General features: G+C 40.7%; 1 protein-coding gene across 1 annotated transcript; it reads right to left on the bottom strand.

Annotated features, from left to right (window-relative positions):
- Positions 1–278: 278 nt before the first annotated feature.
- On the bottom strand, positions 279–12852 carry LOC126399979 (G-protein coupled receptor 26-like). The gene is made up of 3 exons (XM_050060359.1): positions 11908–12852; positions 8174–8287; positions 279–807 (listed from the first exon to the last, which is right to left on the bottom strand). The coding sequence occupies exons 1-3, from the start codon at positions 12573–12575 to the stop codon at positions 579–581; spliced, it is 1011 nt and encodes a 336-aa protein (XP_049916316.1). The 5' UTR covers positions 12576–12852; the 3' UTR covers positions 279–578.
- Positions 12853–13754: the final 902 nt, after the last annotated feature.

Consider the following 13754-nt stretch of genomic DNA (forward strand, 5'->3'; position numbering starts at 1 on the left):
TAACCTGAGCCGAACTGTGCAGCGGCACCTTCTCTTCGTCTGCGATACAATTTGGGGACTGTCAAGTTTTGGTTAGGCTAGTTGTCAGTGCTACATACAGTGCCAGTGTATCACTTGCAAACACATTGCACAGACTAAAACAGACATACAGCCATTCCCTATCCTTTTATGTAAAGATAATATGAGTATATACTACAGTAATGTCTAACAAAAGCAATATCAGACTGAAAGTTACCCCGGTTAGAATAATGAGGCTATGAACTGGCCGTTCTTCTTGGGTGAGCACATCTGTGTCTCCAGGTGGATGTGAAATCTGCCGTTGCTTATTGTCCTCACAAGTTCACTGCACTCATCTGCTGTTCTGGGGACTCAGTATGCAAGCACAGTGGTATTCCTGCGCAGGGATTTGCCCTTGTCTGTAGTCACTTTTTTTTTCTTTTTGGCATGTCAGACCAAATTTAAGCAGACGTGGACAGGAACAACCAATATTTGTTCTCTTCTTCGTGGACGATAAATCAGCCACATATTTTCCTGACAGTTGCCGGGTCGACCCTCAGACCGTATCAGCCCACTCCCTGTCACTCTGCGGCGGGTATGCTGTGGACTTGGTTCTCGTGCCCGCGCCCGGATGCGTTCAAGGAGCTACGCTTCAGCAGCCTGTTGATGATGTCAGCGCACGTCTTCTTGTACTGGTGTCGGAGCAGGGAGTACACGAAGGGGTCGCAGGCTGCCTTGCTGTAAGCTAAGCACTTGGAGACGATTCCCCAGTGGGGGTTGATAGGCACCGCTGGAAATAACTCCACGATCCTGCAGCCAAGCATAAAGAGAGGGTGGTGAGGGTGGGGAGGGGGAGCAGGGGGAAGGCAAGTCAACATGCTGGAAAAGGCATGCATGCCCTGAGCTTATTATGCAGAAATGGAAATACATTTGCAAGACAGTGGGCCCCATGTACCAACGCTCTCTTAAATTTACCTTATATTATCTTAACAGGAGAAAAAAATTAGAAGTTCTTAACGTTCTTAAATGTGCTCTTATCCAGGCATGCTAAATGATGAATCCTACTTGATCAGAAATTGGAGAAGCGTGGCCGAATGTTTGTTATTAGCATAGGTAACACCGCCTCAGTGCCATATAAGGGCAGGTATTGTGTCATGAGCATGACACATGACAAATAATTGGAAAGGTGCCACCAACTCCTACTCAGTGTACAAGAAAAATGTATAAATAAACTAATAAATCAATAAGTAATAATAATAATAATAAAAGCAGCACGTCTTCATATTTGAGAGGCTGGATCCATGAAAAAATATCAAAAAATACAAAATAATATATTCAATTGAATAGTTCGTTTCAAATATAAAGTCTATTCATGGTTTTTCTAGTTTCTAGTAAAAAAAAAAAAGAAAAGAAAAAGCTGGAGCCATGAAATGTGTTTGCAGAAAAAAAATCTTAAACATTTACCAAAATATACAACTGAATAATCATCTCAGCTGCTATTGCTATATTTTCATATGGTTTATGCGCAAAAATCTTTATTGTAAAGTAACTAGTAACTAAAATCATCAAATAAGTATAGTGGAGTAAAAAGTGCAATATTTTCTACGGGAATAAAGTGCAGTAAAAGCAAAAGGTGGCGTGAAATTATTACTCAAGTAAAGTAAAAGTACTTCAAATTCATACTTTAGTGAATGTATTTTGTTACGTTCCACCTCTGATCAGCAGAGGGACGCACGTAACTTAATTTACAGTAATTGGAATCAGTGGACCAAGTATAGTAATATTTCCTAAAATATCTACTAAAACATTATTAAAATCAAATTATATGATATTCAAGCATTTTTTATCCTCAAATTTCCTCAGTTTTAAAACTTCAGATTTCTTGTGTTGGACTAATTTGTGTACAGTAAAAACGTACACTTGGGCAGTGACTTCCGTGTCAGACACTGACCAAAAAAGCTATCCTGTTTTGTCAGTATGATATGCAGCCGGGTGCCATCAGTGAGTAACAGCGCTTGACAGTGTCAGGAGGAATTGCGTCCAGAAAACAACGTAAGTGAAGGGTTGAAAAGTGTGAGTGGGGCGGGTGGAAGAAGAGGTGGATGGGTCCAACAATCACCAACAGTCACCTGAGAGGCCAGTGTCTGCTTCCCATATTATCCCATATTCCCAAACGTAAAGCCAAACCCTGTGATTTTTGTTGTACTCACTTTGTTGTACTGACATAGTACATTTATTTTGAAAGAGACTGTATGCGAACTGTACATCTCCTGTGAAAACGGAAGTGTATTTTGAAAAGACACAATGCTTGTAACAGGCTAAAGATGACACGGTGTCCCAGAACGTCGACAACCAACGCACCCAGGGTACCTTGCACGTTGTATGTAGACGTGGAAAGTCCATGACCTAGCGGCACTATGTCACAAGGTCAGAGTGACAATGTGTTACAAAACCTGGATTGTTTTTTCTTATCTTAGTAAGAGCGTTCTCAACTACTCTTCAGATTTTCTTTTACCTATGAGAAGGGCAAATTTAAGAAAATACCAGAAATCAATAGGTATTAAAAAATATATGTGAACAAAAATAAGAGATTTTTTTTGTATATAGCTTCCTGCATGAGGCCCACTGTTGCCTTTAACTTATTATATTTTATTGCTGGGAGCAGGGTGCTTCTTTACTACTGCAGTTAGGTAAAGACCTGGTGTTTATTTCCATACAGAGCCATCTAAGTAAGTGCTTATTCTGTCTTAAGTTATTAAAATGTAGGCAGCTGTCAGGTGAAACTACATGTGGAGTAGTCTTTCCCTCATGTGAGTAAATTCACAGCGAGAGCCTACTTTTCATCTCATTTCTCATTTACTGCCAGCAGCATTTCATGTGAGAAACGGCAAAAGCAGAACCACCGGAAAAATAAAACAGACCTGTCTTAGCAATAATGAGCGTCTGGAAACGAGCCAGTTAACTCTGTTTGTTATTTAATACAGTATTCAACTGAGGGCTGGCCAGCAAACAATAAAGCACTGTGAGTTCTTGGGGGAAAGTACTGTTCTGTATTTCTAATACTGTATGTCTGATTTAAAGAACCTGAAGGCTGTTGTTTGCATCTCACAGTGATCTCAGCCGTGCTCACAAAGACATAAAATTGGTGCTTTCACGCTAATTTTTGTGACGTGTGAAAACATTTACCGTACGTTGTGTCATAAAAGGCATTAAAAAAAAAAACGCTGATCCTCTTGGCTTGCACTCTGTATGATTACTCTGTCCACAATCAAGCTCTGTCAGCACATTAACATCGGCCTCACATGGGCCAGTCGCCATCACTGGCATTTGCCCACACACTGCGCAGCACCGGAGCAAACAGGAGGTTAAGTCAGCTGCCACAGCGCACAGCGGGGCTTTTACTATACACATGATGACCCTGACAACAAATGAGCATCAGAGAGGCAGCCGAGGAGCTTTTAGCGTAATATATTTAGATGAGTAAACTGCCATTTGCAGAATGAGAGCATGTACTGTGCCGCTGCGGTCATTCATTACCCACAGTTTACTGAAAACACAATAAAACAACAATAAAACATTGAATATTTAACTTTACTTATGGCAACCTGCTTTCATTTCAGAAACAACTTCCTCCAGTTTTTTAATTAGAGATGTTACTGGGCAATATTTACTATATAAAGTCATTTCATATCCTACCACACAGTCATCTAATCTCCATCTTCATCACCTCAACAGTTTATGAGCAGAGGTGAATTTTAATTAAGATGTAGGGGTACTAAATTATGGAACCCATTTCTCATTAAAGTGATATTTTAAAGGGTCAAGCCACTTAGATTATGAAGCAAATAATCCGTGCTACATACTTATACTATACATTTTTTGGTGTATATTTTGTCCCCACTGGAAAAGACAAGACAATGAAGTATACTCAAACTCAGACGTTGTAGGCGGTACAGTTTCCTACGAAAAGTACCAAAATGTGTACATATCCTACGTAATCATGCGCCAGTAATTAGTGTATAACCCATATTCAGATTCAGATTTCTTAGTTTGTCATTCTAATGCTCCCTAAAAGCATCTAAAGCACTAATCCATGTAAAAACAAGATGGCAGCCATCTCTGCCAAGTCAGTCTGCAGCCAACCCGATACCAAAGTGGACAAGGTTCAAAACCTGATCACATTTTATGGTTGAAACTTGTTTATTTATGATTAATAATGTTTATAGTTTGATATGGAATATAAATGTGACTAATTTTAGTAACAGGAACAAGCTAAGACACTGTTAATTGGGAAGCACTCGTTTGAGGACACTGGGACTTAATTACCACAGACAGTGTTTAGTTTTCACCCTGGGGTTTGAACCAGGAAATTTCTTGCTGTGAGGTGACAATGCTAACCACTGCATCACTGTGCCGCTCTAATACACTAACAGCGAGGAGAAATTAAAATTACATACCAAACAAAATTTCAGGTCACATGACCAATGCGCTGATGGGAGCAAAGAAAGAAGCTGTTAGCATAGGGAGGGAGGTTGGGGAGGTGGATGGGTCTCAAGATACAGGACTTTCCCCCAGGAGACTGTTGCTCAGGACAGTGTGAGCGAACTTTTAGTGATTTTAAGATACGTCCTCACCATGTTTTTTTCTAAACCTAAGCTCTGTAACTTTAAATTAAATATGCAACTTTATGTTAAGTGCGTAACATCATACATGGGGCGCTAACTCATAGGATATCATACGAACCATTGTGTGAGGATGGAGCACTTTTTCCCCCCATTTACGGCAGCTATATGCAATATTTTTCAAGCCAGTTTAGATAATAGGATGCCCGAAAATCTGGCTTCATTTGGGAAACACATGATAGTCGCTTAAGAAAAAAATCATCCTTCAGAGCCTACATCCAGTCTTGTCTTCATCAGTTTAAAACCATGACACAACAAATGCTGAGGATGACTCATTTTCGCTCCTGCCACCTAACGAGAGGCAGGAATTGTCTGATGATGCTATTTTTAGTTATATAACACAGGTAGGGTGGGAATTAATTTGGATTAAACAATGTCACAAGTTCACAGAATAAATATTTAGCTGACAAATGTGCTACATTTAAATCTCTGGGCTCAAACCAGACAATATTCGGATTAAACACAGTCAATTTCTTAGACTGCTCTTGTTTGATATTCTCCCACAATGCAATGCCAAAAGGAAATGGAAGACCTTCTCATAGTCCTAAAATAACTAAAATGAACTGCAGATGTCAAACTTAAAATCATCTTTCACAGTTGCAGTTCAGTGGATGTCTGATGTTGCACATTTTGGGTCACTTCCTGTTGGTAAAAAGCACTTAAGTGTATTTATATTTTTGCATACTCACTTTGATGATTAGTATTTGGTACACACTGCATAGCATCAGCATGTACACAGCTCCTGATATCAACATACTTAATCATAACATAATAACAGGAAATTACGTCAGTTGTTCAACAGACAATGATGTTATAAGGCCTCAAAAATCTTTTTCCGAAATAGTTACTCTCTGTTTTCTGGGAGCTGTTTCACAACCATCCACTGTGTATATATTGTCAATATTCAGGTGGTATGTAGTGCTGTCTTTGGGCAACACTCAAAGAAATTATTTGGTCTATTATCAGGTTTAAAAACTAAACTAAGTCATGTAATTCTAACATAAACAAAAAAAAGTAACATTGATGTAATAAACTAAAATAAAAACTGAGATGAATAGACTGAGTTTTTGTATATGTGTAGGCTTTGTATACGCTATTGTATAAATACAAAGTGTATGTAGTGTATAGAAACTTTATATATTTTTATTTTTATCAAATATCTATGTTTTGTCATATTTTAATGCTTATTTATCACCCTTTCCTTTTTTCTCTTGCTTCTGACTTTTGAGCTGCTGTAATGTGGGAATTTCCCTGGTCTGGGATTAATAAAGTCTAACGGTATCATATCGCATCGTATCACATCATTTGGTATCATCTCGTCTCGTCTATTCTTGTCTTGTCTTATCTTATCTTATCTTGTCTTGTCTTGTCTTGTCTTGTCTATTCTTGTCTTATCTTACCTTATCTTGGCTTGTTTTGTCTTATCTTATCTTGTTTTGTTTTGTCTATTCTTGTCTTATCTTATTGTACCTTATCTTATCTTGTCTATTCTTATCTTATTTTATCTTGTCTTGTCTTGTTTTATCTTACCTTATCCTGTCTTGTCTTGTCTTATCTTAACTTGTCTTATCCTGTCTTGTCTTGTCTTGTCTTAACTTGTCTTATCCTGTCTTATCTTGTCTTATCTATTCTTATCTTATTCTGTCTTGTCTTGTTTTAACTTGTCTTAACCTGTCTTATCTTGTCTTGTCTATTCTTGTCTTATCTTATCTTATCCTGTCTTATCTTATCTTATCCTGTCTTGTCTTATCTTAACTTGTCTTATCCTGTCTTGTTTTATCTTATCTTGTCTTGTCTTAACTTGTCTTATCTTATCCTGTCTTGTCTTAACTTGTCTTATCTTATCTGTCTTGTCTTGTCTTAACTTGTCTTATCCTGTCTTATCTTGTCTTGTCTATTCTTGTCTTATCTTATCCTGTCTTGTCTTAACTTGTCTTATCCTGCCTTATCTTGTCTTATCTTATCCTGTCTTGTCTTATCTTATCTTATCCTGTCTTGTCTTAACTTGTCTTATCTTATTCTGTCTTGTCTTGTCTTAACTTGTCTTATCTTATTCTGTCTTGTCTTGTCTTAACTTGTCTTATCCTGTCTTATCTTGTCTTGTCTATTCTTGTCTTATCTTATCCTGCCTTATCTTGTCTTGTCTTATCTTATCCTGTCTTGTCTTGTCTTAACTTGTCTTATCTTATCTTATCCTGTCTTGTCTTAACTTGTCTTATCCTGTCTAACCTTGTCTTGTCTTAAGTTGTCTTATCCTGTCTTGTCTTGTCTTATCTTGTCTATTCTTATTTTATCTTGTCTTACATTGCCTTGTTTTATCTTATCTTATCCTGTCTTGTCTTTTCTATTCTTGTCTTATCTTATTTTATCCAACCTTGTCTTGTCTTGTCTTATCTTGTCTTATCCTTTCTTGTGTTATCTTGTCTTTTCTATTCTTGTCTTATCTTATTTTATCCTGTCTTGTCTTGTCTTATCTTATCTTGTCTTGTCTTATTTTATCTTATCTTATCTTGTCATGTCTTATCTTAACATGTCTTATCCTGTCTTGACTAATCTCATATAACTATAGCTCATAAAATGTACCTAATTTATTTTAATAAACTTTATGTTATTACTGTTTGAATGATTTTCCCCGTTAAAGTTTTTTTTTTTTTTTTTTTTTTGAGGAATTATTCCTTAGCCACTGTGAGGGTTCAAGGACAGACGGATGTCGTATGCTGTACAGCCCTCTGAGGCAAATTGTGATTTATGATATTGGGCTTTATAAATAAAATTGAATTGAATTGAAATTCTATGTATTTCAAATATGTTGATGAACATCACCATGGAGATAATTCTGGTTTTATGTGTCCAGGTTTTGACATAAGCCACCTTCTTCTGAGATGTTACCTCCTTTATAGTCACCCATAATGGAGGTGACAATAGTTTTTTTTGAGATGCTTACAGCATTAGAAAAACTTTATTTAATTTTGCTTTTTTGTCATGTAATCTGATCTGTTTACAGTGGAGGTGATGACTCTCCATTATTGGGTTTCTTTCTTCTCCCTGCACATTATATTTTTGTATATTTGTCATGTCCTTCATGTGATTTTAACGTACAGTTTCATGTGAGTTTCCTCTCACATGTCCACTACATCACTTATGTGTCTCACACCCTACGCCTCATGTGACATCCTCTCAATGTCCGGTGATTGATGCGACTGGATTCCACCTAACTAACTGATGCACCCGACGAACTTGAGGAGAAAAGTGCTAATGCAGCAGCAACAGCAGAGCAGAGGCATATTACTTATCACAAGGTCAGCCAATCTCATCTTCCAACTCTGGCCGCTGTGGAGAGTAAGCAGAGAGGAGGAGGTGGTGGTGGTGGTAGGGGGGTGGGAGGGTTGACAGCAGAGGAGGGAGCTTTGGGGGATACCAGCAGAACAAAAGGGCTGCGTACGCCGCAGTGTACCAGCGTGGCAGCCGTCTCCCGCCTGCATGGTGTCTCTCACCTTGTGATCACATAGGGAGCGAAGCAGAGCATGAAGGTGCCGATGAAGGTGCTGATCTTCCTCGTGGCTCTCTGCCGTCTCCTCTTCTGCTCCTCCAGGCAACGCTGGCGAACACTGGGAACACAGAGTGGGTTTATAAAGACCAGACAGTCTCTCCAGATATCTCACAAAAGACAGCGAGGAGTGGGTGTCTTGAAGGGGTTAAATACAGGAGGCTGCGCTGAGGCAAAATAATTAAAAGCCACTGATGTAACCCAAAGTGACCCAAAGTCCCCACTTCAAGAATTACAATCTCAACTCTAAATGTGTGTGTGCGTGTGTGACTTTGTGTCTGGTGCTGGTGGGCTGTGATTTCATGATGACAAGGGCGTAGGCTTTGTATCAACATTTGGAGGGATACATATAAAAAGCCAATCTCATCTTTGGGGGTTCTCCACTAGAAAACTGTGAGCATCAAACACTTGATTTCCTGCATTCTGGTGAATTTTCATGCACCAATTTACGGTGTAAATGTCTTTAATCTTGTCAAAATAAAAGTCTTTTACTACATTAATTTTTTGATAGCTTTGTTGCATATGACGTCATACATCGGTGCGCTGTCCAGATGGAGGGCGGACAACTGGAGGCAAAGACTACCAACACTACACAAATGCCTATGATTTGTGCTAATTAAAGCTGCTCCAATCAATCAACTTGGGAAGAAAATAAGGGCCATTTTAAGTCCTGAAAATAGAAGGACATAAAGGGAAGGAAAAAAAACTCACTGAGGATCAGCAGCAGATGTGGATCAAAACCCTTCACCTTTGGTCTGAAGGAGCAGAGTCAACTAAATATCAAACGTGTTGAGTTGGATGCAATTACAATGTGCTGTGACAACTTCTCCGTGTTTTTAGCCACGACCCAGATAGGATTATTAGGATTATTTTTTGGCATTTTGCCTCTATTGAATAGGACAGTCTAAGTGTGAAGGAGGGAGAGTAAGGGGGATGACACGCAGCAAGGGGCTGCAGTCCAGAATCAAACCTGCTGGCGCTAGAGCAAGGGCATCGCCTTTCATATATGGGCTGCCTGCTCTATCCACTAAGCCACCAGGTGCTCCATGACCCAGATTTTTAACAACCCAATCTCGCTCTGAAATCGCCAAAATCCGTTAATTCGGCAGTGACCTACGGTGTCCTTTAACATCGGCATGATATTCAGCCGGTCGCTGTTATCTGTTATAGTTTAACGGCATCAGGGGTAACAAGGGCGGGACAAGAACCAAAGTTAAGGCAGCTAAAGTCCTAGTAGGGTGGGCAGGAGTGGTGATGGATGGGTCCAACAAACACCGACCCTCACCCGGGAGAGCGGTGTTCGTGTCCTGTAAGATTATAAAACCAAACCCTGTTCTTTTTTACTAAACCTAACCACTTCCTTTTGTTGCCTTAAACTAACCACGTGTTTTTGTTGCCTGAACCTAACCAAGTGTCTTAGCTGTTGGAGGAATAAAAATGTCAATTTGCAGTGTTGTACTAATGTAGTGCTTTTATTTTGAAAGAGACTGTATGTAAACGGTAAATTTCCTGTGAAAACAAAAGTGTACTTTGAAAGAAGACAATGCATGTAACAGGCATGAGTTGACTCGGTGTCCCAGAACATCAACAACCAACACACCCAGGGTACCTTGCACGTCCATGACCAAACGTTGATATGTGACGAGGTCGGAGTGAGTGTTGTTTTTAACTGTGTTTCACCAGACCTTTGGGAACGGTTCACCTAGCCGGTAGAAAATAGTAGCTAAAGTCAGCTAATGTTAGCTAGTAATGTTGACCTGACAGCGGTGCATCCACGTACAGAGCTGATACATAAAAGACAGTTCTACTCAAGCACATTTACTCACCCAGCCGAAAACAAGGCAGCAGTTGTTTCAATCGTGGACCTAACTGGATACAAAATACTTATAGTCCACTGGACTCTTGTACGCTTTTGTAAGCTTGCCGTGTAACTTTAGTAACGTTAGGAGGTCTGGAGGACGAGGTGATTTGTAACAACAATTGTGTCCACAAAATCTATTTTCTGTTTTTTAATTTTCTGACAATACCTGCTGCCTGCAGGTTCTCCGAAATTTTATGTACTCACTTTCCATCATATACAAACACATAGTATGGGGACTGCTCACTTCCTGCCGCCCATCTGAATTTAACGTTACAATAGTCACGTGATTGCTAGTCTCCATATACATTCACTGAATGTAGAGTCTGTAGGCAAACCCCGGAGATCTTGCCTCCGGAAGAAGAGCGGAAGAGCTCTGGTTTCCGGTTGTAGGCTGTTTGTAGTCCGCGTGATATTGACCAATCACGTTTGAGCCGGCTGCAGTTGTTGCCAGGTTAAACGGTCCGTGAGGTGAACTAACGAGATGGAATATAATTGGCGTCACTGCAAACTCTGAATCCATCGCAATAGTTCAGCATATTTACTTATATTTAAACGGAAGTTGGAAACGGAAATTCGCCAAAAAATCGGGGGTCTGCCCCCAGAGGCTGTATCGCCGTCTGCCGGAAGTCAGACGCCGAATACAGCCAATGGGTTCCGAGAATGTGTGATTGCAAAAAAAAGCTAATGGGGGGGACAAATTCACATGTTCTAAATCAGTGGTTCCCAACTCAATGGGTCGTGAGCCCATTCTGAATGGACCGCAAGTGACTCGTGAAAGTGTCAAGTTTATAAAAAACCACACGTTATTTTGAAGTATAGTGAATTTCCAGCACAAGCTTTTATTTTGAAGTGCTGTTTTCTGTTGTAGAGCGAATAAAAGACGGACAGCTACTTAACGGAGACAGCAAACTAACGACAGTATGACGCTGAATATATTAAAGTGTGTGGACCTTGAACTAATGACTGAGGAGCAATTTGGACCCCGTGGGTGGACCAGCTGGGAACCACTGTTCTAAATATTGATGGGGACGTGTCCCCTCGGTCCCCCCTGCAATCTACACCCATGCATGATGACACACTGCTTCAAGTAATATTTAATGAAACAGAGGTCGTCAGTGTGAGTAAAAAGAGGCACGAGTTAGAACACCAGCACCTTATTGTACAGTATGTAACCAAACTCACACTGCTGGATCTCTCTCCCTCTCTCTCTCACACACACACACACTCACACTCACACACACACACACACACACACACACACACAGGCAGAGTACAGCAATCACTCTGGATGGCATTTCAATAGAATCAAATTTTGCATCCCCTCTGAATACTGATGACACAATTCAGATGTCAGGGCAGAGGCGGCAGAGCATCATTAACTGTACTGTTGTTCAATATGAAATGGGATGATGGCTCCAGCTACGATAACTGCCTCCAGTTTTTTCCTCCTTTTTTTTTTGATCAGAGGGGTGATTTGTACAGTTTGTTCTTTTCTTATAGGCGCTCTCCTCTGACTGAGTAATGTCTGTATTTTCTTGCCAAATGTGAGGCTAAAGCAAGGGTAAAGGTTTTGTCTCAGTTCTGGGGGAGAAACATTTGATTTTGTGCACTCTGGTGTATTTGTAAGGATCAGTTTGTGGTGTAAGTGTCTTAAATTTTATTTTTAAAAGTTCTCTGCTACTCTCATGTTTTATTGGGGGGGTTTATTGGACCTGCCCCCAGTACCCCCCCTGAAATCTGCACCCATGGCCTTCAGGGCAGTGAGAGGTGCTTGGATGCAGGAGTGACACAAACAGGGATAGTAAGTTAAAGGAGCTCACCTGGGGTGTATATCCACCAGCAGCACTAAAGTTTGCATTGTGATAACGTCGATCCTCTTACAGTGAAACCTCGCCACTTTAAGCACTTTGAGGTATGTGACACACAGCACTATAAAAGACAGGAGAAAGGTGAAGGAGTGGAAAAAGACGGTGAAGATAACAAACTGGGTCCGACTGCTCGCCCTCGGGTTGGACAGGGTGCAGGACGCGTAAAGCCGGTGGTATCCCACCCAGGAGAGGCAGGTGGCCACCGTGGAGAAGGACATGGAGTGCGCCCACGTGTACCCGAGCACAAACGCCGCGTCCTTGTGGCGCATTTTGGAGTGGTACCTCAGTGGGAACACCACCGCGATCCACCTGTCGATGCTCAGCGCTGCCATGCTCAGCATCGAGTTGGTGGACAGGAAGGTTTCCAGGAAGCCCACGATCTGGCAGAAGCCGTCCCCTCCCGGCTGAGCCTTGCTGACAAGTCCCACCAAAGTGAGCGGCATGTTGGCCACGGTCAGCAACAAGTTGCAGAAGGTGAGGTTGAGGTTGAACAGACCGGGCACCTGCTTGCGGATCTCCGGGTTGTACAGAAAGCAGATCAGCACCAGGATGTTGGACAGCAACGACACTATGATAATCACAACCACCAACACGGAGAGAATCACCTCCGCAGTGTCCATCCTGTGTCCAACTCACTTATCTCCACTTTTTGTGCGCATATCCAGTCTTTGTTGTGCAGCTGCAAAATGGCATTAATCACCCATAACCGTGTCCACGCATCCCCAGATCTCTCCACCGGCGGAGTTCCCCTCTTTTCTCCTCTCCACTACATTTCCTCGAGCCAGCAAAGATGATCCGGCATGATAAGAAGTATGTTTAAGGATTCGTAGAAGACGATATTCCCCCTTTTTCTCCCCTATAAACTACAGGAAACCAGCTCCCGTGCCAAAGCTGCTCTATTCTGGCACTGCGTCTTGCAGTGGGGTTTTGTCGTCCTGTGATGCGCTCTCGAGGCATCACCCCTCCGCACACACCGCACAGTGTGTGGGCTACTTGATCTCTCCCCCGTCTCCTCAGAAACAGTAAAACACAGAAGACATTAATAAGAGTGAAGTGGGGATTCCTGCTAGAAAAAGAGATTCCCCAGAGAGTTTCCTTCCTGTCACATTATCCAAATTTACGCATGCAGAAAAAATGTTCTAACTAAAAATGACACATCTGATGTGAGCATAGTTTGTTCTTTTTTTACTTGGACAAAAATATGCATTATAATTTGAATATACATGTCATTTTATGATGTATTCTAGGTGTCTTTTCTCATTTAAAGTCTCTTAGATGTCTTGGAGACCTGGCTATGGAGGCAGCAGTGTCATAAAACAAAACAGACAACACATTAATGTAAAGACAACTGTCACTCAATATTCTGTCAAGGAAGGGCGTAGGTTTTGTTTCAGCTTTCCAAAGGGGGAGGGGGCACACATATGTAATCTCTGCAGCAACATCTGAGCATGGATTACTTACTTTCCTGCATACTAGTGAATTTTTATGCACATTTTTGTTTATAGAATTCAAATTTTTATTGATTTTGGTTAGGTTGGTACATGACAGTTCCACACATCAAATAAGACATTCAATCTTGAGGAACAAAAATAAAAATACAATACAAACAGGGTAACAGAGATCCATACAAGACAGTCCCAGTACGCCCAATAAAAAACAATCAAAATAACAAATTTGAATGAACAAACACATTCAAATTAATAGTGATAATAATTTAAAGAAAAAGAATAAATACAAAAAATACTCAGGGCAAGACAAAACAAAAAGCACACTTCCAGATCCACCCATTTTGTCAAAAT

Source organism: Epinephelus moara, chromosome 13 (assembly GCF_006386435.1).
Source record: "Epinephelus moara isolate mb chromosome 13, YSFRI_EMoa_1.0, whole genome shotgun sequence".
NCBI classification, from domain to species: Eukaryota; Metazoa; Chordata; class Actinopteri; order Perciformes; family Serranidae; genus Epinephelus; species Epinephelus moara.